The sequence below is a fragment of the Sparus aurata genome, chromosome 5, assembly GCF_900880675.1.
Source record: "Sparus aurata chromosome 5, fSpaAur1.1, whole genome shotgun sequence".
Lineage (NCBI taxonomy): Eukaryota > Metazoa > Chordata > Actinopteri > Spariformes > Sparidae > Sparus > Sparus aurata.
The window spans coordinates 1,253,867-1,280,064 of NC_044191.1; the positions used below are offsets into that span (position 1 = coordinate 1,253,867).

A 26,198-nucleotide genomic window follows, 5' to 3' on the forward strand; every position below is an offset into this window, starting at 1 on the left:
GTTAGAACAGAACCTTGAAAACAAGAGCCCATTAGAACTCCATTTGTATTACAGAAGCCCTGGAGTCAAAATGTTGCTCTTTAACACAACAGCAAAGAGGAACTCCACTGTTGTGTTACAGGTGAGACGAGATGAGAAGACATACTGATGCATTGTCAGTAAACTTTATTTTAAGCAGTGGCCAAACTGGAACGATTTCATGTTGCCTGCATTTTGTTATAATACTGGAAAGTGTAACAATTAGTTTATCAGAAGCTTCTTGAAGAAACTGAGTCAGCATTTTAATACATACTTCATAGTCCCTGCCTCTGTTACTCCCATATGTCTGTGGGCCTTTTTCCAGCAGTCCCAGTAATTGTTTTCATTCAACACAATGCAGCACATACAGTATATGGCAAATACATCTGCCCCCTTACTTTCTACTGAGTTTACACAGTCTGGGGCTGAACCCAAGACCCGGTACTGGTCCAAGGCCCAGCGGTTAGGAAGCCCTGCTGCATACTGAGGATAGACTGATTATTGGCCTGGCTGATTATTGCTTATGATATTTTTTTCATAACTTTTCAGTTGATCAGAAGATCAGATTTTTTTTTTTACTTATTGCAACAATAACCAGTAACTAAAGTTACTAAAGAGTGGAAGTATAATGTAGCAGAGAGTAAGAACAAGAAACTCCAAATTGTACGGAAGTACGGTGCCTGAGTAAATACACATGTACTTGTATGTATCAAAAGGCTTGACTTACATTTTGATTTAGGTGACTTTGTCTCCCGGCTGCAGGTTTAAGCACAATCTTAGTATTCTATACATTTCCTTCTGATTTTGGATTTATATTCACAGAATTATTCTGCATCACCTCTGTGCTATATAAGAGTTGATGTACTGACAACCAACTCAAATAAAGTTGTGTTGTGTTTATTTTCACCTCCATTGGAGAAAATCTTGTACATTACATTTACATGACTGTGCTTTTCTTGTGCTGCTGTTTCTCTGTAGCTAACCACAGCATCAGTGTGTGTGTGTGTGTGCAGCACATGCTGGCTGGCTGCAGAGACAACCAGAGCAGATGGCAGAGCCTGAATGCAACAGAAACAAGAAATCAGCACCACCGCCCTCTGGTGGACACTTCTTCGAATCACAGCCGAGTGTTCCCCTGCATCCTCAGCGCCCTCCAGTGGATCAGCCAGAGAGAGGAACTTGAGCCGCCCCTGCTGGACCGTTGGGCTCCCTGTCAGGCTGAGATGCAGGCCACATCTCTGTGCTGGTGACTGGCAGCCTGCGCCTGGTGGGGGGAGTGCTGAAACATCTGGAGCTTTCACTTGACCCATAGATCATCAGAGATCAGCAGCACCGGTGATCACTGTGGTCAGTCTCTAGGAACATGAGCTATGAGCTTATTCTGACTTTCTCCTGGTAGGACTTGTCTAAGAACTTTTTTTTTTTTTTTTTTTCATATGTATTACTTGTTAGCAGCACTGTATGGGAATCTTTTAATTATGATTTTTTTTATTTTCAGTCCTATAAGGACTGTTTTTATTATGACCCAATATATCTTACATACAGAGGAGTCTCTGAAACTGCAACTGTTCATTTCTAACTTCACAACTTTTCTGCTTTTAACGTATAACTCTGAAGTAAACACTGATTACACTGTGTAATGGCGGCAAAAAGAAAAGACCCCATTGGCGTATAGTTTGGTTCACTATAAACCTCTCTTTCACTACACTGTTCAGCCTTTGCTGGATTTTTCCCACAAGAAATGATGGCTGCATTATGGCACAATGTAAGCTCATCTGCCATAGCTCAACCAAAACAGGAAGATGCAATGTTCTCCCTGGTCACTGTCCCTGGATTACAGTGGAGCAACTGGAATAACTGTGAGAACTCTACACTGCAAAAGAAAATGAATCTTGCTGATGGAGGAGGCAAATAAGGTGAAGAAGGAGAGTGAGAAACCAAGGTAAAACAACAGTGAACAGATGGGCATTCACTCGATGGAGAACCCTCCGGTGTTGTGTCAACGCCTGTTCGTCCGTTAATATGTGTATCCTCCTACCCGCAGGACTTACGATGGTTCAAAACCAGCATTCTCTCTTCTTGATCAGCAAATAACAAAACCTGCCTACTTAATTAATACAACTGAGTGTGTTACTCAGTTCCTGTTTCCACTGTACACCAAGTATGCTGACGAAACCACATTCATCCTGCACATTATAAACACCAATCACAGTTCATATCAGGATGAAATCAACAATTGATCTAGTGCTCAATGTCAGTAAAACCAAAGATCTGATTGTTGATCTTTGAATAAAAGTAAAAATTAAGAGGGTCAAATTCTGCTGCTCAGTTCATGTCAACTTTTAGAGAGGAGCAATAGAAAGCATCCTGACTGAAAACATCTCAGACTGGCATGGTTCATCAGAGCTTAGGACAGCAAGGCTCTACAGTGGTAAAAGCCACCAGAACTTCACTGCTACCATCTACAGAGCATCAGTGACCTCTGTGAAGTAAGACGGCTGCACAGAGCCTAAAGATAATAAAAGACAACACCCACCCAGCCACAGTCTGTTCACCTTGCTGCTATCTGACAGAAGATACACAAGTATCTGCTGCCATACCACCAGACTACTACTCCTGAACTCATCCCCAACACTCCACCATAAAAATAAGTTTATTTGTGTAGCATAAAGGGACTACAACTTGCAGTTTGTTGTGCAATGCTGTGTAGCAGAAGGACAGTTGAGTCCCCCCCTTTCAGTTTACAGCTATGTGATTTCTTTCTTTTGTTATCTCACATGTTAAACATATAGCATTGTCTTATGACAGGTAACAAACAACTGCCACAAACTGCAGAGACTCATAATCCAATAAAACTTCTGCAGCGGAACAATGAAAACATGTGTGTCTAGTCTGTCCTCCCTCCCCTGCTGGGAATTCCTGGTAATAATGTCAGAACTAAGCTGACAGACAGACACAATATCAAAGGATAAATGGAATGCAATGTTTTACTCTTACATGTATCTTCCAAATATTACTGGAGGACATTTGCTCTGATCCCTCCTAACTTTCTTCAAATCCCTTTCATTACTTGAGCATTTGAGCACGCATACTTCAGACAGGGTTCGGGTGATAAAGGGTTAACTCAGGATGTTTTGGAAGGTCGTAGGGCCCACTGGGGGGCCACTGCTGGGAGCTGCTGTCTCTCTGGCTTATTAGACCTTCATCAAGATTACTGCAGACAGGAGGCCAGGACAGGACAACAGATTGAGGCCTGACAATCTCTTTATACCATACAGAGAAAATATCATTAGAGGAGAGGTCAGCTAGTTGACTGAAATGCAGACATTCTCTTGTTGACCTTAGAGATTTAGCTCAACATCCACCTATTTTATTGGAAGCAATGTGTGGTACCGAGTGTTGCAGACTCCAGTTGTGCATGGATGACATCTCAGTAAGAGCCAGAGCAGAACAAAGGCGCTCACTCACACAGGTAGTGAGGAAGGCCCCAGTTGGCGTGTAAATCACTTTATTGTGCTAATCAGGTATTAGAGACGGCCAGAGCAATTAGTAAAGCCACAACAGAGATTTGTTTTGGCGAGTTGTTGTCAGGGAACGGCATTTGTCCCTCAATGAGAAACCTCAGGGATTTGGGCATGTATCTAGTGCTGCTTCTCTTTAAGATACTTGAACAAACCAGAATCCTCTTACCGGGACTCCCACTATCCACATTAATTCCCCATGGAGGAGATGAACCATGCTGCTGTACTTATCACAGTCTCTTGTTAAGGCTTTAACTGTAAGACTGCTATTAAGAAACCCATTTTTTCATTTAACCTATTTGCAAAGGGAGGCTTTGGTAAGTAACATGCCGTGTTAAGCGTCATTCATTCAGTCAAGCGGCAGTCCAGGCTGTGAACTACCCAGTGTGTCCAGATGTTAAACAAGAGCCTGGTGTAAAGATACGTCAAATAAATTCAGTTTACTGATAGTCGTGGTCCCCAGAGGAGTGCTCATGTGATTATTTTTTTGAACCTCTATGACCTTTCCTAGAGACCAACTCTTATGTCAAGCACCTGACAAGGTATTTGCAAAAAAAAACCAACACGGCGCTTTTCTTTTCTATTTTGAGTTGACTTTTTTGTGTTCCAGCTTAAAGTCAGAGACTCCACTAGAACACAAGATATTTTAAACTTAATAGAATTGAAATATTCAATACAATAATACATGGTACAAGGGGATTGATTCGTCATTATACAACACAGGGTTGCATTACAAAATGAAAGTTTGTAAACTCTTTAATGCTACACAAATTACAGAACATATCTGCGATCTGAAGACTGAATCTGTGTCAGGGTGAATGTAAGCAGCAGCAACAAGATGGAGATGATAATGTGGATGGCATCTTCATATCAAAAGTTCAACATCAGGTAAACACTGTCCATCAACTCTGACTGTGTGTGAGCACCAAGCATTGATGTTATAAACACCAGACCGGAGTCCACCTCTCCCCGTCCAGCTGTAGTCTTCCACCCCGCTGGCTCACAACACGGTCTGCCCGTCAAGTGCAACAGCTTGATCCGAGAGTTTGTGGTTGAAACAGGTCTCTGTGGGCACAACAGTCTCTGATTTGATGTTATTTTGTCCAATTCTGTCCATTTCCTTTTCCCGTGACCAGACATTAGCCAGGAGCAGCCTTATACCAAGCTAAATTAGCATGGCTCTTATTCCAACTCTCTTCCTCCCTGGTTCAAACGGTCAGGTTGGATGCTTGACAGACACCAGGGGCTGTGATTTGGATAAGAATCTGGGTGTCTGGGTGTCATCCTTGACAGCACATTATCTTTCCAATTGCATATCAATAACATCACCCGGTCGGCATATTTATATCTACGCAATATCGATCGCCTCCGCCCCTCCCTTTCGCCCCACTCCACTGCCATTCTTGTACGCAGCCTTGTCACCTCCCACATTGATTACTGTAACTCTCTTCTCTTTGGTCTACCTCACAAATGCCTCCATAAACTTCAAATGGTTCAGAACTCTGCAGCTCGGATCATCACCAGAACCCCCTCCTTTCACCACATTACCCCTGTTTTGCAGCAACTCCACTGGCTCCCAGTCAAACTCCATATAGACTTCAATCCTCTTGTTTACTTTCAAGGCCCTCCATAACCTTTCCCCCCCTTATCTGTCCGAACTCCTCCACATCACCACCCCTTCCCGTTCCCTTAGATCTGCCTCCTCTGTCCACCTCTCTGTCCCTCCCACCTGACTCGTCACCACGGGGAGTTTTCAGCCGCTCTGCCCCCTGACTCTGGAACTCACTGCCACCGGACATCAGGACTCTCTCCCCCTCTTCAAATCAAGACTGAAAACTCACCTATTCAGAATTGCCTACCCCACTTAACTGTCCACATTGTCCTTTTCTGTATGTTTCTTACTCTTGCTTTTTTATATATGTGTTGTGCGGTGTTCCTCGAGTGCCCAGAGAGGCGCCTTTAAATAAAATGTATTATTATTATTAATTATTATTATTATTATTATTATTATTATTATTATTATAGCAGAATATCTGCCAAGGGCAGTATGTGTTTTAACAATAAAGCTGAAAAAGAAAAACTGTCAGAAAAACAAAAATGCAGCATAATTTGGAGGAGCTACCAGCTGCTGCATCTACATGTGCTGCCCTTGCTTTAGTAATTAGGTTCAGGTATCAGGCAGTTTATTCAGCATATTGACTCCTATATTTCCTTTAGGGTCCTGACACACCAGGCCAATGGTCAGTTGCTACAGAGTGCATGAGCTAGTTAGCTGTCTGCTGACCCTTTGCTGTTTTTAAGTGCATCAACACGTTGTAATAATACAACTAAAGGGTTTTTGACATGTGAACATGATGTGAGTAATGGTGAATTGATGGTTGTTGTATGGAGTTTGAATGGCTTCCCATCTGAGCTTAAGCAGCATTCTTTGTTGGCAGAGTTTAAGGGGGTGATGGGGTGAAGTTAAGGTTCACAAGGCAACTGGAGTGCTTTTGAAATGGCATTGTTGTGGAGTGCCAGACAGGAATGGATTTTGAGTTGTGCAGGGGGGGTGGGGGTGAGAGAGAGAGAGAGAGAGAGAGAGAAAGTGAAGGAGAGAGGATGAGATGGACTGGACTATCCACAGCATATCTTTATAAGGAACCCATGAAAAATATACAATAGACAATATATAGCAATTTATTTTTATTTTTTGTGTAAACACAGAACGAGGGGCATCACACTGTTATACATGGCATATGTCTGACATTTCTTAAAATCTTCACAAATCAACCTTGTCAGAGTGTTATTCTGCCTGTATGCTATTAACAAAGTGTTAATAGCTGCACCTCAGTGGGCAATGATTGACTGTTGTAAACACCGTTTACTATTCAATAGTAGAATTAGCATTAGCAGACAGCAGCAGCTCTTCCCACTGCTTGTAAAATGCCACCAACAGTGTTTCCTCTTTAACTGCCATGCGCCAGTGGAAACTTGAACAAACAATGGCACAGACAGGTGCATTGTTCATCTAAGCAATTACACACAATATACACAGACTATGATTTTATTTTTATCATAATTCAAAACACACGCATTATCCACCCTTTGTTTGGTATTAATTATGATGAATTATGATTGCATGTCTGCTCTTGTTTGAGGTTATTTCTATCAAGGTGATTCAGGTTGATGTTTTGATCAGGTTGTTCCTTAATGTAAATGGTCCGTTCACAAATTTTAAAAACAAACAACCCTGTTTTAAGATGGAAGGCTACTGTCATTATGTACAGTATTGAACAAAAGCCCATGAAAAGACCAAAACCAGATGTAAATAATGTAAAAAGGTGTCAATCTTTAAAAACAGGCATTGTTTCATTCTTTAGAAGAAAAACATGTTTGAGACAATTTTAGTCACTTTGCTTCTACATTTGGTGCTCCAAGTGAGTATGTGTGACACCGGGACCATGTATTCTTATTCTTCCTGTTGCACTGTATTAGCATACAGTGCAGGTATAAAGTGGGCGGGATGGTTAACATCCTGTTGGTAGCTGTAATTTTCCATGTGTGAAGTTTATAATTGCTTGTGACTGTATTGTGTATTGTAAGCATGTTTGTTAACACTCACAACAGATCCCCAGACCACTAAGCTGCAAATACTGATTTAGAGGGACAGATTGGCTTCTTGTCTGTTAATCCAGACAGTATTTGTACATACAGATGATGACCCCCTGTCGTGGTTTGTCTGCACCCTGGCTGAAACAGGATTTATCCATCCAACGGCTCTCAAAAGAATACTCAGAGGATGGATCAGTCATCCAAGTGGTCAGATAATGAGGACATGCACACCTAATTTATCTCTCTATCACCTGCAGATCATTAGATTAGGTTTTTGATACAGTATCACTTCTGATACATATCTTAAAGGTGAAATGTGTAAGAATTTTAGTTGAGAACATGGGGATGATTGAGAAGATTAACTAAATCCATTAAGAAGATGAAGTGAAGAAACAGCAGATTTGACATTATGACATCTATGTATTGTTTTGGAGAGACATCTACTGACATTAGCATGCTAATCCTGTGCTAGCATTGTAAGCACCACCACTCCCCCAGCGCTCCAAGCTCCCAGTTTGGGATGCTAGCTGCACATCTAACGCTAATTTTTTATTTATTTATTCTTTTTATGAATTCGAACTCCAATTCTTACATATTGCACCTTTAAATAGTATTCTGGTTATTAGAGATGTCAGTCAGAAACCATTTTAATCAATGATTAAATGGAAACACATATATTGGTGGATCGATGAGGGCATTTTCCATGATTTCAAGTGAAGTAGGCCTTAACTGTTCATTTAACATCAGCAGTGTGTCAAATGTCATAAGAAATAACAGAAAAGTTGGTGATATTTAGGTCCTCCACATGATTGTAAATGCTGCACTGTAAATAGAGATGACAATTTATTGAGGGCTAAAACAGGTTTTTCTTTGTCACTTTTACAGTTGAATTCCAGTGTTTCTGTATAGTGCTGTGGTGTTTGAGTAAGGTTCCCCACAATAAATCCCTTCTGCCCTCACAGAGCATGGCTAGTTTTCACCTCCATAAACTGCACAATAATTTTGGTCCATAGGACTAAGACCAGGAGGATATAATGGGACTGCAGAGTGAACAAAACAACAGGAAACCTAGCTAAAGGACATTCAATGTCCCGGACAGGCTCTGTAGTCTCATTTAGACACTTGTTAGCAACCACTGTTTTTAAGACACATAAACATTTCATAATTCAAACGTGGGGTATTAAGTGATGTATGTTAAAACCTCTAGTGTTATTCATAGAACTTATCATTCAAAGAAACATTTGACCTCAATACGAGGGACTGGAGGTACAAAATGCTAACTTATTTGCGGCTTTAAGGCTCATTCTTGCGGCACTCCATAATCTACTTGTGCTGTATATCATGAAGTCTCATGTAAGATAATGAACAGTGGGAATCATAGATCTAAAGTAAAATATAATTTAAGATCAAATCAATGAATTATTAGTCTTCGAAATTCAGGGGAAAACATGGCATCACAGTATACTGTATATTAAACCTCGCTTTCCCTGACAGAAAGAGAGACCTCCGGAAAAACAGAAACTGTAAACACGCTGACAGCCTACCTTCTATTTTTCTATTGTGTGAGCTCTTTAATGAAAGCGGCAGCCAGTCACTGAGGAATGTGTAGCTGTGACTCACTACTTAACTCATTTGCATGTCGCTTGTTGAAGGCGCTGAAGTGAGGAGACATGTCTCTTCGTCCCCTTCCCCCCACAGAGTGTTTAATTAAACTTTTTTGTTGGTGTGAGCGCAGCAGGTTGGAGTAAACCCTGACGCTGGCTCAGGGGGCGGTTGGGGGTGGGAGTGTGTGGGAGTGGGGTTGAGTAAGGCATTCATCTGCCATAGGCCTCCGCCAACCAGAGAGGGGCTGGTAAAGCCCTCCCCAACTCTATCCCAAAGGTGGGGGTCTAAGTTGAGGGGACTGGGGAGCAGAAATCCATTGATCCAAAACCTACTGGTAACAATCCTGGACTGGAGTCCATACTTTTCTCTGTGCAAACTTGTGGAAATACAGATGTTAATAATTATAACTAAGTTATTAGGTCTGAAATTCACTTAAAAAGACCAACTACTACATAAATTCTCTCTTCCTCTCACACACTTACTGGTTCTGTCTCTGTCTTGTAAAGGCCCCCACACACCGCCCAGACTCAAACCAACAGCCAACTGCCTTTACCTGACCACTCTGTTGCCTCTCGTCTGACACACCGCTTCGACGTGCTGCCAGCTCAACAGCAGTGTGTACATTCTGCACTTGTGCGAGATGCAATAAGCGGGTGGCTCTAGTGTTAAAAGACGCTGGATGAGAGCTTTATGCACGCAACTCTCTTTACTTTCAATCAAAACTAAACTTAACTGTTTCAGATAAAAACAACTGCATACTAAACATGCAGCGAGGCATTACCAAACGAACACAGATTAATTTGTCCTGAACGGACATAATAGCAGCTAGTCTCATGCCAGTACTCCAAAACATGAAAACAAGAAATGACGGAACGGAGTGTGTAGACAAACAAAGCGCATACAGTATTCCGCCCCTCACACACCGCGCTGATTCGCTAGCACACCGCCAATCAGAATGGTCATACACCTAGCCAGCAACCAATCAGAGTATCCAATGGCTCAGACGATCGACAGCCAGCCTCCTCAGACTTCGCATGTTGAATCGGATCAGACAACGTCCGCGCGGCTCTGAAAGCTTCCAACACAGCTGAACACACTGAACAGATTTGTTCCTGACCTCGTCCGAGTCTCCCTAAATGCTTCAGACGTCCAACGGTTGGACCGGTGTGTTCCTGCCTTAAGAAAACGGCACTGGTTACCAGACTGATGTTTCATAATCACACCAAGCAACACTTTCTAAACCATGGCATAACATAGTCAGCAATAATACCTAATAAACATCGTGTATGAGACTTTCAAAATAAAACCCTCTGACAAACAGTTCACATACTATGACTGTATGATTTATTACAACTTCTGGAATATTAACATTGTCAAAGGGTCACAGATTGGTTAGGTTTGAGCCCCCAAAGCTACTTTGGTAGGTTTAGGAAAAGATCATACTTTGGGTAACAATAAGTACATTTAGTCTCATAGCATAACTTACATAAGTGACGTGACTCATGTAACAGTAGTCACATCATTTATAGACGCTAACTTACTCACTCAACATAAATGAACAGATCACTCTACTACTGCACTAGAGGGGTGCTTCAAGAACTGCATGTGAGGAGTTTGGAGTGAGAAAGTGAGAGGATTTCGATATATGCATATATATGTATATATATATATATATATATATATATATACATATATATGCATATATATATTAGGGCTGTCAAAGTTAACGCGTTAATCGCGCATTAACGCAACATCCTTTTAATGCTGTAAATTTTTTTAACGCGCGATTAACGCTCGGTATTAAAAAAAAAATAAACGTGCATTGTTTGATTTACGGCCGTCGATGGCACCTGTAGTCTTGATCCAGAGGGTGGCAGAAGAATAAGAAAGGGAATCAGAAGAAGAAGAAGCAGGGTTGGCGTTCTGGAAAAACACGGTGGACTAAAAAGCGAAAAGTGAAAGGAAATGAAGAAAGGACTTATGAACGGCAAATTCACTCTCAAAACACTGCCAGATGGTTCGGTCGATAGGACAAAAGTTATCTGCATGTACTGTCGACATGAAATGAGTTACCATTATACAACAAGTAGTTCCGACCAAGCAATCTGATTGGTCAACAAGACATTTTGACCGTGCTTAAATCAGCATGACAGCACGCCTGACTCATTACTCAAAATATTACTCCGCCAAGTCCGTGGCAATAGTGTATCCATCTCCATGGCAACATAGTAACTGTCAGAGCTGGAGCAAAAAAAATAAAAAGTACGGCTTGAAATTCAAACTTTCTGCCTTAAAATAATTATACAGAGGAAAAGTCGGGAGAAGCAGCCGCTAGACGTTTCTCTGTCGACCCTAAGAGAGTGAGAGATTGGCGAAAAAATAAAACGGAGCAGTCCGAGGAGGACAGCAACAGGGCCAGGCTGCCTGCTGGAGGGAGGAAGAAGACTAGTGAGGAGCCTGAGATAAACATGCGGGAATGAGTTATCAGCAAACGGGCACGCCACGAGAGAGTGTCCCGCAAAATGATCAGGGCGACGGAGAAACAAATGTACACCACCGTGAGTGACAGCAGAGATGAGGAGTTATCTGTGAGTGCTGGTTGGCTGAATCATTTCCTCCGCCGCAACAACTTCAGTTGCAGAAGACAACGATTGCCCAGCAGGATGCCGGAGAATTCACCGAGAAGCTGGCGAAGTTTGTGACATTTTCATCCCGGATTTTTGAGAGGAAGGAATTACGCCTGGTCCCAAATAAACGCCTGGTCTGTTCAGTGATTGAAACAAATAAACGCCTGGCTATTATTTATTTTCCCTTCAGTGTGAGAGACACTATTGTGACCGCGGTGAAAACGTTTTATAAAAAATATAAAAAAAAAATCAACATCTTTGTTATAACTTGGGCGATAAAAATAAGCATTTTCTGTTTATCTGTGCAGTATTGATTTAGTTCGGGAAATTCAGAGACCGCGATAAAACATTAACGTCAGCTCAGAGTTCATCATCTGGGACTAGAACATCCTTTCTGTTGCTAGGTCGTTACTAAGGGTTGGATTATTTGCTGGAGTGGTAAACTACGTTCCATTACACATATGAGTCTACTGACGTGACTGATTTTGTTTCAGTTATTAGTCAGACCCCATGTGTTTCCATGGAAACGCGACGCACACTCGCAAATACCTTTAAAATTTGAGAGCAAATTGTCCATCAACATGGATATATTTTGATTATACATTTTATTTGTGTTGGTATTAGTTGTATAATTGCAATATTACCCTCGAGAGTGTGCTTTAGCGTCATTTAAGTACTTCAGTGCTGCTTGCGGACCTCTGCGCAAGCGCCTCGGTCCTGACTGCATCACTGTCGTGCTCAAATGACCTTAAAGCACACCCTCTCGGGTAATATTGCTCAATTGAAGTACGTCGAGTCTCAGATATCATTTGCAAGCCAAACACACGGCAGATGCAGAGAGCCCACCGCCCCCTCGCCAAAAGCAGACATCACCATGTTTTGATCCCATTTAGGGTGAGGGGATATTTTTTGAGCCTTTTATTTGAAGTGCATGATTTTAAGTGTTGAATAAACATTTTCATAAAGCAAGCATATTTGCCCTTTCTTATGTTGTTAAAAGTATTAAGAACATGAAATGTGTATATATATACATACATATAAATATATATATATATATATATATATATATATATATATATATATATATATATATATATATATATAAACATGGAATATTATTTACACAGTGTTTAGCCTACACTACGACATGTTCCTTAAATCCAGATCTGCAACACATTTTACAAATGTTTGTATGTTAGTATTTGCATTACATTTTCAGTGCTTATTTCTATCAGCAGCTGTCAGGAATACTGATAATCTTGAAAAATGTCTAGAACTTAAATAAATAGTTGATTCATTTATTAGTCTGTTCACCCAAGCTTCTAGATTGAGAGGATGCGTGGGGTTATGTTTTCACCTGTGTCCATTTATCTGTTTGTTGGTTGGTTGGTTTGTCAGAAGGATTATGCAAAATTACCCTAAATAACAGGTTACTGCAATATTTGGATTGAGGGTATTTCTCAGTCTAGAATGGACCCCATTAACTTGTGGTACTGATCTGACTACAGGGACAGGTCATGGATTTATTTTACACTCTCTTCAATATTGTCAGATATGGTGTTTTTCAACATTGTCAATAATCTCTCTGGGAATAATGTATGGATCTTGGTGAATAGAATCATGTGTATTTAGGTAGCTGGTATCTATGATTGAGTACATTTTTTATGCAGATCCTAGATTCGGTGATCTTCAATTATGGTTAAGCAAATGTGGATGGTTTAAAATTTAGAGTGATTCAGGGCTCATAAATTTGATATTGGACCAGGCTTGATTGAATTGAAGCGGACTGTTGGTCCTTGATGGAGGTATGTGCTCTACTGGGTACTATTTTAGTTTAGCATATGTGATAGTTAATTGAACAGTATCATTGTGTTTCCTGAGGTTTAACAGACCATACCATTTGGAAAATAATTGGGATTCCAATCAATCATTAAAAGTTGTAAATTGAAACCTGGGATGACTGTGTTTGATTGGAGTCCATCTGGATTAAAATGCAGACACACACACACACACACACACACACACTGGTTGAATGAGTCCAGTCCAGCATTCCAGCTCATGTTTTCCTTGCCTCACTGTCTGCTGGGGTGATTACTCTGCCTTACTCTGGCCTGGCTTGGTCCCCCTGAGAGACTCACACACACTCCAAAACACACGCTGACACACAATCAGACCCAGAGTCCCAGTGGTCAGGCATGGAGGTGCTGGAGCTCACGGTCAGCAGCTAAGTTGAAGCAGCGTGGATGGAGCGCTGCAGTGTGCTGGATGGAGAACCTGTGGAGTGACAGCATTGTTCTACACTGACTGGTAACCTCAGCAGCCTGTTTCACCATGGAGTTTGGAAGAGTTTGGTCCAGATATCAGAGGACGCTGCTCATCACCATGATGATGTTCAAGCTGGGTAAGGCTCCATGTGCAGCTACCATAGCTATGTAAACACACTCTGCCATCAGAGATGGAACTTTTTAGACAGTTTTGTAGTGTGCAGCTTGTTTAGTGTAAATGTACAATATGATCTTATTGATATCTGTGTTTGTATTTCCGCTAAACTTCCAGTACAATTGTTAGGAAATCATAGAGCCACTAATGTTTTTCATATCTCACATTTGTGTTTTTCTCTTGTGTATTTTTTTCATCATATGTTTCTTTTTGATTTCTTTGCCTTGTTTCTCATTAGAAACTACACAGTAATCATGGCAGTGTCAGTAGCTTTGAACATGTGAAATATGCAAGTGATTTATGCAGTGATCGTTACAGATTTCTGTGTTTACAAATGACCACATTTGCCTTTAGTGTGTACAGCTCCCTGATTCACAACAGATAATTAACTTATTTAACAGGATCTAAGTAGTTTGTTTTCTTAAAACTCCCTCATGTGTGATGAATCTACAGCTGGCGCAGCACCAGTTCTTGAAGTGTCTGAGTATGTGTGTGTGTATGTGTGTGTGTGTGTGTGTAGGGGGTGGGGGGTTATGTCTTAGTCAACCCCAGCACCTATTGAAACCCTGTTGACCCATTTTTCCCGCGACCTTCATTTGTGTAGAGCGTCTGAAGCTCGTTTAAATGGTGACAGAGCAGAGGCAGGGATTGGCTAAGGGTGGCATTGCTAAAGATCGTCATGGTAACGAGCTGAGCGTCCGGCTGCACTGCTGCACAGCTTTTTTGTCTCGGCTTTGAATGGAGGGAGCTGTGGGTATTAAGGAGCATGGCAAGAGACCCTGCACCCCGAGGTCCTAAGGAAGGAAAGAAAAGGACAGCAGCTCAAAACACAAACAGTTTATGTGATGATGTGAATGTGACAGTCACTGTAAGATAAAGAGTTTGTCTTGTATGACTACTATATTCTAGACATCCTTTTAAGGAAAAGTACAGAAAAAACACAAGCTAAACATTTGCTGATTTGCTGCAATTAAGCAGCCTCAGACATTGCAGAGAGGGAGTTGGTGTTTAAAAAGGCTGAAACATGTTAGCTTTAATAAAATCAAGCCTTAATAAGCTTAAGGAAAGAGGAGAAACACCAGCCAAACCATCCTCCACCATCAGGGCTACGGAGACCAGGAAACTCTAGGCTAACATTGTAAAAATGTGACCAAGATGAGGATGACCCAAAACATAAAAAATATGTGGGTAAGAGGGTGCAAATTAAGTGTACCATATTTAAACGTTATAAAGTATTTCACTTTTCACTGAAAAAAGTTGTGAAATCATCCAGTTAATTACAGTCAGTTAATTACTCTGGATGCCAGAGAAATCACACATTGTTTTAATCTCGTCCAATGATTGTAATCTGACAGTTATTTTAAATGTGCTTTTCCTTGTCCAAACAAAAGGCATAGCACTGAAATGACCCAGCCTTTGCAGTGGCTGGAGCAGGAGACAAAAAGATGTGCGTCTGACTCAGTGTGTAACTGTGACTGATTCAGAGAGGATTTGTGCATTTTTTTGTATAAAGCAAAGCAGCCACCTGCTGTGGAGCCTTAGGAACACAAAGCTGGACACAGGCAGAGCTGCCAGTGTCTTGTGGTGATTCAATAAAATTCCTCTGAGCTCAACTTGTGTATTAGCCAGGGGCTTCCCTTTCTATGTGATTCATAGCGTTGCTGCTTCCTTTGCCCTGCAGCAAGGCTCTCTGTTGACTTTGTGTTGCTGTTTTCATGACTCGGGTTGAACACTTTCTCTTGCTCTCCCCCTGCCTTTAACACCTGCCAATAATCATCATATAAGAGTGTCTTTATCTCATGGCATCATTTTAAGATGTGCAGACACTTTTAAACAGTCTAAGTTGTCTTATTATCATAGATTATTTCTGTCTAATGTATTCTCACTGCCATCTACTCTAATTCAATCAGGAAAGACTTGTTTTTTTTAACAAATAGATATTCACTGCACATCAGATGAGAACTAAGAGTCCTTGGCAATGAGGCGATGAGGTCCATTATATTTTACGAGGGAGGGTAAAGCCATGACTAGTATAGAAACACCAAATGGTTTCTACTTAAGTCAATCTTTAAAAGAGAGCACAAGTACAAAGTTATTTTTTTTCTAAACTAAGGCTCAGTGACAACAACAGCAGCTTAATCAACACTGGTGCTGTAGTGAGCATTTGTGGCAGCAGGATGGTGTTTGTAGAACTGAGTCAAAATAAAAAGCAGTGTGTGTTCATGGTACTGGAAGAACATGTAACCCAGTGCCACAGTGCTGCTCAATTATGTGTTTTTATGTGTAATTTTTTGGGACAACAGTAGAGCTCTAAAATATCTTGAACATCACTAATCTTGTTCTTTAAAAAGTGTAGAGGTGGTGTTAGCAGCATGCATCCTATCCACTCAAACCTGATCCAAGTGTACGCTATGAACCTCCTAAATACTAGCCTGCACACCGGTAAAATAATAGGACAGAATAGGAAACATGAACCATTTGGACTGAAAATTGAGATTCCAAAATTTGAGGTTTTGCTAACATTGTGCTAATGAACTAAGCAAACACCTCATTTATCACAGGGGCAACTCAATAAATGAAGTAATCTGCGAGTCAACAAATTTGTTGAATATGAAAAAATTATAATAAAGGATAAAAGGATGCAGTGCAGGTTTAAATTTGAGTAAAAAACAACACGTTAATTAAATAAATCTAAATATATGTTTATAGATGAAGGGCTTTCATTGAAAACAAGTTGGTTTTCTTTCCTTCTGTATTTTATTGATTCATATTAGGACTGAAGACTTTCTGAAAACCTGCAGATACACTTAATATGACTCATCAAAGACGCATGAAACACAAGTATTAACCTTAATTAACTCGCTGCTTCCCATGAGTAATGACATGTTGAAACTCAACCCCCTCTAAAGGGACTCTGGAGAGCATCTGTGGTTTGAGCCTGACATCCTCCTACCTGCTAGCACTCTGCAGCTCTGCTCAGTGTTACTGTTGGGCTGAGATACTTGTACCACTCAGTACCAGGATCAGCCCTGTCTGACCATAACCAAGATGTATGACTTACTCAGAAATGTGGGGGTTGGGCAGTGTTTAGGAGGAGCTGTTATCATCACTCTGGAATGTGTGAGGGGTTGATTGAGTTTGGATGGAGGGGTGAAGAGTGAGGAGACCCTCACTGTCTCTGTTAGCCCACAGGTCACAGCTAGCGCAGGTTAACATGCGCGGGTCCGACTGAGTTCAGCTCAACAGGCCAATCATGTCAAAGATCAAGGGTCACCTAAACACAGTTGGCCAATCAGAAAAGCAATTACATAAAGTAAAAGATGATCTCAGCACAAGAGGAAGGTAAAAGAGAGAGATGTAGACACATGCTGCAAGACAGGGGAACTGACACTTGACACAACTGACACACACAAAAAAACACAATTTGTGATGGTATTGTCAGATGCTCAACATTATCTTGATCATCAGTTATTACATTATCAAATGTATAACTTCACAAACCTGCCATAGAGAGGGGGGAGGGGTTCAAATATGGACATAATGGAGTAGATTATCAGACAGTCTCTCCTGGAAGATATCAACAGGGCTGCTCACATAAAAGATTGACACACATAGCAGTGTAACAAATTAAAACACTGAGTAAGAGAAAAGTTCAACGTGGATGTCAGATTGTCGGTTCAGGACAGTTACTGGAACGGTGTGACGCAGCTTGCTCTAATCTGAGGTTGTAAAGGTGTGTGTGTGTGTGTGTGTGTGTATGTGTGTGTGTTTGTGTATACTAAGGCTTTGTCCACAGGGGCGGCTAGAATCACCAAGAATGAAAAGCTCCATGTCATTGCTTCAGTTAATTAATTTCTAATTCATTCTAAGTTTCAATTGATTTGAAATCAGTGGAAAGCACTGTAGACTATACAGACAGAAGCTAGACCTGGTCTTACTGTGGACTGAATCCAACAGTTGGTCTAAAGATAAAAGTACTTCTTAAAAAAACAAATCCATCAAGATTTTAGATATGCTTCAGAAAACATCTTCCAGCATGCTGTAAGCATCAGATAAGTTTATAAGCACGATGTTGGAGCTTGTTACCAGCTTTCAAATTTAAACAGAGGAAGCGCAAACAACACAGCACCTCTTAGGACTTATCAGGTATGGAGAGCATCAAGACAGAGGGAGGGGAAGTGAGAAGGATGTGATAGCAGATGTATGTGAGAGGAACTGGGGGTGTTAAAGTGGATGCAGTGGGAGATGAGGAATGTAGGTGTGGCAGGGAAGATATAAACACATTTTCACATTGTTACATTGTTGTGGTTGTTCTTGATAACTTGGTAGCAGGGACCATATTGCCATATATCTGCTGTCTTCTTGAGGATTTTATACATCAATACCATGATTCAAAGCATTTCTAAGTGTTGGTGCTTGTGATGAAAATCAAGCACCTTGTAAAGAGACACAGGGTAGAAGGTTCAGTTTGTTCCGTTTTAAACATGTGAACAATCAGTTCAAACAGTAATCTGAACATGACAGTAATTAATTACAATATACTGTAACAGAACACGACTGACACAAGTGCTTTGGTCTATCACGTTCTTTTGGTAACACTCTGACCATGCCATCTTGCTACTTTACATTGGATTTGTACCCGTTTGTAGAGTTTCCAGGACTGTTAATCCTCAGCAGTGGATTGCAGCAGCTATGCATTAGTTCAAACTCAGCCTAGTTTGGAAGAAGTTACGCTGTTCTAACATTTTAAGGGTTGCACCAACTGAAACAGTTCCAACATCGGCATAAGTTACGACTTAAACTTTCACCCTGTCATTTAGAAAGATGTTTTGCATCTACCTTTGACATTACAAACAGGTTATACTGTTGACAAGCAATATATGAGTTTAGGTAACTAGCAACTAGCTACTCATTTATAACAGTTTACAAATGTAGCCTGATTATGTGCTTTTTATATTATCAAAACTTCATCTGCCCATTAGCAGGGCCTCGCTATATTGCTGTATGTTGTGGCTAATGGTTTCACCACTTGCTGTGACTGTTGTTATTTTAAACTAGCTATAGATGGAGGCTGGAGTCTATAGTTATTACCGTATCATAAAGCTTTATCCTATTTAATGTACCTGTTGTTATTTGTTGTTCAACAATACATTTTTTTTTATCTTAAGCAAATGCCATTTTCTATGACAATATTTTGGTTAGTTGGACATTGCACAAGAGTAACTAAGTTGTAACTTACTTCACTGTGGTGCAACCAAACTACAACACCATTTTAGTATCACACTACTGTTTAGTGTGGGCACTCTGACTTAAGATCGAACTTACACATAGCTGGTGCAAAGGGCTGCTGAAGATCATGCATGTGTTAAGTCAGTTCTATGGGCACCAGGGGCCATTCTAACATCAGACCTTTAGGGGTGCTGTGCTCCTGCACATTAAAAATTACATTAATGAAGTTATTTCTCCACTTCATCTGAGCAGTTTTACCAACACAGCAATGTTCACCATCTGTTCATCTCTCTGTTCTTTCTCCCCATCCTCATCTTTCCCCTTTTTGCACTGACAATCACACACAACTATGTTCTGTGTAGCTAGAAGATGACATATAATCTGATAATAAAGAAAGCGAACAGTGGGTTTATGACATATACATGAAACAGGTGGTGCACATTAGATCACAGGGCATTAACAATTCTTATTAACGAATATCATTGTGAAGTGGACTGCAAAAAATGCGTAAAAAAACTATTCTTTAGTACCTGTCCACTTTCTCACCTGGTTCTCTCTCTCTCTGTCTCCTTTTCTCCCTCATCTCCTGCACGGTCAGTGCAGCCAGGTAACACTGAAGCCTGACTCTCACCTGAACCTGGCTGTTTTGCAGAGAATAAATGTGTAGCCTGTATTCACACTTTGCAATACAGACAATTCTTTGGTGGCATAAATGACATTGAAGAAGTGCTTCAGCATCGTCAGCTTCTCTACTGCCTCCAAATTTATGTTGCATTTTAGACAAAATCAAACAGAGAAAAACATAACGACATTTAAATTCAACCAGGAGAGACAGGTGTCTGGAGTTTATAACAGCAGGTGATACAAATATTGAGTCTTGTCAGAAAGTCTTTGGCCTTTGGACTTTACGCAGAGATTTGATTGGGGGGGGCGTTTGCTCTGAGCAGCAGCAAGAAGGATCCCCCCATGAAGTGCAGACACTGGTGGTGGTGATTGATGACTCCTCTGAGGCAGATGAAGCTGGTGAAGCTGTTGAAGCTGATGAAGCTGATGAATCTGCAAAGCCTGGGTTGTGATGTTGAAGTGGAGGGGGCATGCAAAACAGTGAAGGTGTGTCACTGTGCTAATGGATAGATGTGACCAGCTGATGTGAAAAGCTGAATTAGTTGACAGCCTCAGATAATGAGGCAGCAAGTGAGGACTTTGTGAGCATGTGTGAGAGGAGTGAATGATATGATGGTGTGAGTAACAAACTAAAGGCTGGAGCATGCAATAAAGCAGTCTTCCTGTCTGAATGCCATATTTCATGCATTATCTTCACTTCATAGTCAACGGACAGAGAAGGAGAGAAACTAGTGCAACAGTAAATGACAATTACTCACCCTGAGCTGAAATGAGTGCACATGAGGTACATAACATGACCAAGATTCATTTTTTTAGGCCAGTGAGCTATATGATAAAGAAAATTGATGAGAATGATTATTTTTGTAGTTCAGGGATGAAGTGTTCTGGAGCACCCCTAAAAAGAGCTTAAAGTCGGCTTTACTGGGCACTGAACTAGAGTGTTGTTGAGATGGACGGACTGACTCGCTGTCATTATGTCTTCTAAGTTCCACTTTGAGCAGAGCAAAAAAGAAAATAAAAGGCAATTATTGCACTTGCCAGGTGTGTAATGTCACTGCTTTTCAATACATTACAACCACTACATTCCAAGTTCAACACTGTGTACAAACAGTAGCGAGTGAATGTTTATTGACAACACTGACAGCTGCTAGCTTGGTCTTGTAATAAGTTTACTTTTATCACCATCTGCTGTGACCTTAAGTCCAGAGAAAAGAGGGGCTTGTTACTCTTCATCACCAGATTGGTTTCTAAGTACCTCTAAAGGTAAAAGGTCCAGGAAGCCCACTGTATAAGCCAGAGGATAATACAGTTGAAGCTTACAGGGGTAGGACAGTTTACTGTGTTCTTCACATCATTTACAGAGGCACTCTTTCACAGTTTTAGTCCTTTGTGGCAGGCTTTTAGACATTTATTTAGTATGTTCTATGTTCTACCTTCATATATTGGATCAATAGTAAAAGCGTAATCTGTGAGATTATCTGTATTAACACGATTTCGATCACACTACTTTGGGGTTTTATTTACACTGGTTACCTGGTTTCAAAAAGGTTTGGTCTGCACTTTAACCTGCATTTCCTGATTGTCTTTCTTTTTTGTGTGTGTGGGGGCACTTGGGATCAGCACACCAACCTGGTAACACAACACTTACATATAATCACCAAATTAAGTTGATATCACTAACATGGTAGCACACAGTCTGGAGTTGCGTTTCTGGCCTCCTGAAAAATAGAAATGCTCTGGGGTCTGGTCTTTGACTGAACTGATTAGAACATTTGAATCTTTAGCTGCAGAATGCTCATTAGCTAATCACTTACTGTGTCTGTCTGTTCTTTTAATGCCTGCGGCTGCAGGAAACAACATGTTCTAACTTCCAACTCAAATACATCAACTTTGGTCATGTGGCCTTAAGCTTCAGACTATGACAGCACCCCTTTAGAATACGTTTTAGACGAGAATGGCTCCGTGTTCAAGTATGCGATGATAAATATACGGTGTCCAGGTGGACTTTCAAAATAAACTTGCTGAGAAAGATTTGACATAATGACTTTTGGATTGTCTGCCTCAGTTTGGTTAGGCCGAGGAAAAGACCATGGTTTGGGTTATAATTAAATTGTAATTTCAGTTATGTATGTTACGTTAAACAAGTCAACCTTGACTTTTGCATCAAGGTGCTACCTGCATCACAGAATGGGGCTTTAAATGATACATAACCAACACTTTCAGTATGAAACTTATTGAGCATACAGACAAAGGCACACAAAAGGGAAAAATTGATGTCACATGGTACGATGCATGCATGTACAATTTGTGAAATTAAGAATGCCAAAAAGTGAATATGAAGCTTTAAAAATATTTTTCAGTTAGGTATTATCCTTATTCATTTAGACATAGTTAAATTTTTTTGGCCTTTCATGGCTTTATCATACAGGATCGCTTGAGAGATGACAAGAAATGGGATGAGAGAGAGGGGGGATGACATGCAGCAAAGGGCTGCAGGTGGCACTCGAACCCTGGGCTGCTGCAGTATGGACAAAGCCTCTGTATATGGGATGAGTGCTCTACGGGGGGGATGAGTGCCCTAAACAAGACATACTTAATAGAAAAAGTTTACCCATTGCTTCATTAATTGCAGTGTTGTCTTCTATTCCAGGCCTTCTGTGCACAGCTGCAGCGGACAAGTGTTTGTCATCTCCCTGCAACAATGGTGCCACCTGTCTTGACCACATGGGGGAATATGTGTGCCTGTGCCCCAAAGGACCTGTGTGGTACATGGGCAAAAACTGTGATGAGTTGTATGATGCCTGTATTATGGAACCGTGCACAAACTGCACCAGCAAGCTTGGGACTGACGAGTTTACCTGTCACTGCCCAGACGGATTCACCGGGATCAACTGCACACAAGATGTGGATGAATGTCGGAGCAACCCCTGCGAAGGCATCCAGTCCTATTGTGTCAATGGAGTCAATGGCTATTCCTGCCACTGCCCCCTTGGATTGGGAGGAGTGGACTGCAAGGATAACGTGACCATTTGTTCAGAAGAAACATGCCAGAATGGTGGCACCTGTGTGGATGTCCCTGACACTGGGTACCATTGCCAGTGTGCTGCTGGGTACCAGGGGACAGAGTGTGAGGAGAACATTGATGAATGCCAGTCGGAGCCTTGTCAGAATGGAGCCATCTGTAAAGACGGGGTTAATGTCTACCAGTGTTTCTGTGTGCCTGGATTTCAAGGCTACCACTGTGACTTGGACATTAACGAGTGTGCCTCCAGACCTTGTCTAAACAATGGCACATGTTTGGACGAGGTGGATAACTATCTGTGTGTCTGTGCACCAGGCTTCAAAGGTAATACACTGTGTACAGTAAAAACAGAAATGTGTGTTAATGGATCTGAGATTTTTGGCTAAAGAGCTGACTTTGACATATATGAATACATGTGAGCAATTTCCGTTTCAACTGTTCACAGATTCTCCTTGAATGTTACTCATTTCAGACTGAAAAGCTACTAAACCATCAATCCAATTATGAAACACTAGCACTTAAATCTAAGCTGGATTAGCAAGAGAGTCAAAAGGGCAGCTGTCCTGGGGCTTAAGACCCTCACGGATCAGTGTGTGGAAAAAGATTTGTGATAACTTCTTAATTTGACCTAACTAAAAAAACTTTATTTGTAACTTATCCTAAGATAAATGAATGTTTGACCAAATCGGAAGTCTGTTCTTTCATTTTGTCCTGGAAGAGTTTCTTCATCAGAAGTCATACGTATACATACATATCTGGCATGTGTTTTAGTGCATTGACTCCAGTACAGCCAGCACAGCAGTCCAGCCCCAAGCAAGAGTCTGTGACCTAAAGACCCTTCCATCTTTTTAAGTCATTTGAGGTAATCAGGTAGTAGCGTGTATTATATGGTTGAGCAGAAACAGTGCAGGTCAGGGTGTAGCATCTAATTCACCATTCACAATGGACAAAAAACCCACCAACACCTACACACATCTGGCTTTTGTCTATCGTGTGAATGTGTGCAAATGGCATTTACTTCTGCATTAAATTACTCTGTAGTCATGAGTGTTTATCAGCTTCAGCTCTGATCAGTTGTGGAGGAAACAAGATCCAAGAGGATACACTCATTTTGTACTGTGCATGTGCAACTTCCAACGGAGGTGAGTCTCACTCCTTGGGATTTCAGTTGAACACCTATTTTTTAGCAGGTTTACCCGCGTTTAAAAAACCTGCATTGACACGCTAATTTGGGTGTGAAAGTGGTGTTGTGCCGTCAATTGTTCCCAACCTTTCTGACAAAGCTTAATCAGCTTGGGACTCGTCACAGTTTGCATGTTTACAGTATTAGTGCTTTTTCACCGGGTCAACCAAAGACTTATTCCTCTTCTAAGGATCGTTCTACTGGAAACATTTCATTAGACCTGAATGAATAAAACTGTCCAATAATAATGACTAATAAGAAGAGATTACAACAAAAAAACATTGTCAGTGACCCCCATCAGAGGTTTGTTAAATCATTCAATGTCAGTGTCCCACAGTGAGGGGCAAAAAGAGACGGACATGAGGCTGTCTGAGGTGAGAGGGAGGTGCATATCAAAGGTGCTTTAAAGTCAACAGGAAGTTAGTTACTGTAGCTCTCCCCCTCACCAACACAGTCAGCACTAGGAGCTTCAACATTGGCTGTAACACACAGCCTGTAGAGGATATTAAGGTACTTTAAACCCTTCATACTGTAACAATTTGAGCTAAATCTGCTAATCTGCTAGGGTCACAACTCAGCCATAATTGAACACATAGACATTATATATGCATTTTTACAGAAACAATTATTATCACAATATCCATCACGATTAAGCACCCATAAATCTGCTTGGTGCTGCTTATTAAGCCAGAAATTGAGAATCATCAAATGTTTTTTTTTTTAAATATCAGAGTGATAGTGATAGATATACATCCACGGGTACATTAGAAACAGGAACTGATTAATGCTTAATTCAGGTCTTACTTTTAACTGTGACAATTCACCAAAATATGAACAAATATGTGTGAAATAAAACAGCGCTCAAGGAGTAGCCCTTTGCTAATTCACTGACTCCATGCCAGCATTATACATCCTGTGTACAGTCTCCAAAGAAAGATTTGTTTTTTATGGTCATAGCACTACTTTTCTGTTGACAAGGTTGTCATCCAGTGTTTCTTACAGCATTCATTGATTTTAAATTTGATCATTTTCAGGTTAAATACCAATCACACCTTTGAATGCAATGGGGTGTACTGATTAGTACAGTCAGCATTTAGCATACTTCTCTATTTTTCTACCTTTTCATACTATTCACTATATAAAAAGAGGTGACATGGCTGTGTTTAAGTAGCATTAGTCTGAGTTGCTGTTTTCAATTGACAGCTGAGCTCCCGGCAGCTCCAGTGTTACTGTGTTGTATCTGTATGTGTGCTAAGATAATTAGATGTGTTGCCAATCTCATGCCTTGGCACACTGCCATCCCTGCTCTGTCCCCTGCAGGGATTAACTGCGATGTGGAGATTGATGAGTGTGAGCTGCATCCCTGCCAGAATGGCGCCACCTGCCGAGACCACATCGCCACATACACGTGTGAGTGCATGGCCGGTTTCCAGGGTCAAGACTGTGAGGTCAACATTGATGAATGTGCCAGCATGCCCTGCCTGAATGAGGGCACGTGCCTGGACAGGGTCAACAGGTACACACACACACACACACACACACCCACACACACACACACACACACACACACACACACACACACGCACACACACACACACACAAAACACAACACATGTTTTTACTGTCTGTGCATACCCACAGATACAATATTAGTGTAGTAAGAATGGTACTGATGGATTCAGTGTATGGTCTGTAGTAAATGACGGCTGATGAACAGACCATTTATATTCTAACTAGGAGAGACAAGTGAATCAAGTAAAGAAAATGATTTGATTTGTAATTAAGGTCAGACCTGTACACTCTGTTAGACTGGTGGTTGTAAGAGATTGTCTTTTCTATCAAATGCGTATCCAATACATATTTCTATATGACTTTTTCTGTACTCTGTATTGGTCAGTATATATCCCTCTCAGTTTGAGTCTGGTAGCACTGACGTGTCATCCAGCAGTGGGCTGGGTCAGCCTGAGGCTGCATGGCAGACATTAAAGTTGACCAGGGATAGAATTAATCCACTTAGTGTCAGTCATTGTGATGAGTCATTAGACGGCTGGAGGTGGAGAGAATACCTGGTCGTAACACCGATAGGAACAGCAGGGACTGAGGATCAACAGGAATGAAGCATGTTAAGTTTTCTTAGGAACAAGACAGCTGATGTGAAATGGTCCAGAACTCAGGACTGAGTGATTGTTCTAAGGGCCCTGCCAACATGTCAGCTCCAATAATGAACAAATGTCACAGTGCAGTTTTTACTTTTGTTGTGTGAATGAGCTGAAATAATACAGTTTTTATTTGTTGTCTTATTTTTTGTTGAGGTTTTAGGATTTATTCCATCTTTG

The 26,198-nt window shown here is 41.0% G+C and overlaps 1 protein-coding gene across 1 annotated transcript in view; it reads left to right on the top strand.

Annotated features, from left to right (window-relative positions):
* Nucleotides 1–13,504: 13,504 nt before the first annotated feature.
* The window catches only part of crb2b (crumbs cell polarity complex component 2b), a 38,537-nt gene continuing 25,843 nt past the window's right edge, over nt 13,505–26,198 (top strand). Inside the window, exons 1-3 of the mRNA XM_030418111.1 lie at nt 13,505–13,766; nt 22,308–23,003; nt 25,183–25,378. Coding sequence (XP_030273971.1) covers nt 13,697–13,766; nt 22,308–23,003; nt 25,183–25,378 — 962 coding nt within the window. The 5' untranslated portion in view covers nt 13,505–13,696. The remainder of the gene's footprint in view (nt 13,767–22,307; nt 23,004–25,182; nt 25,379–26,198) is intronic.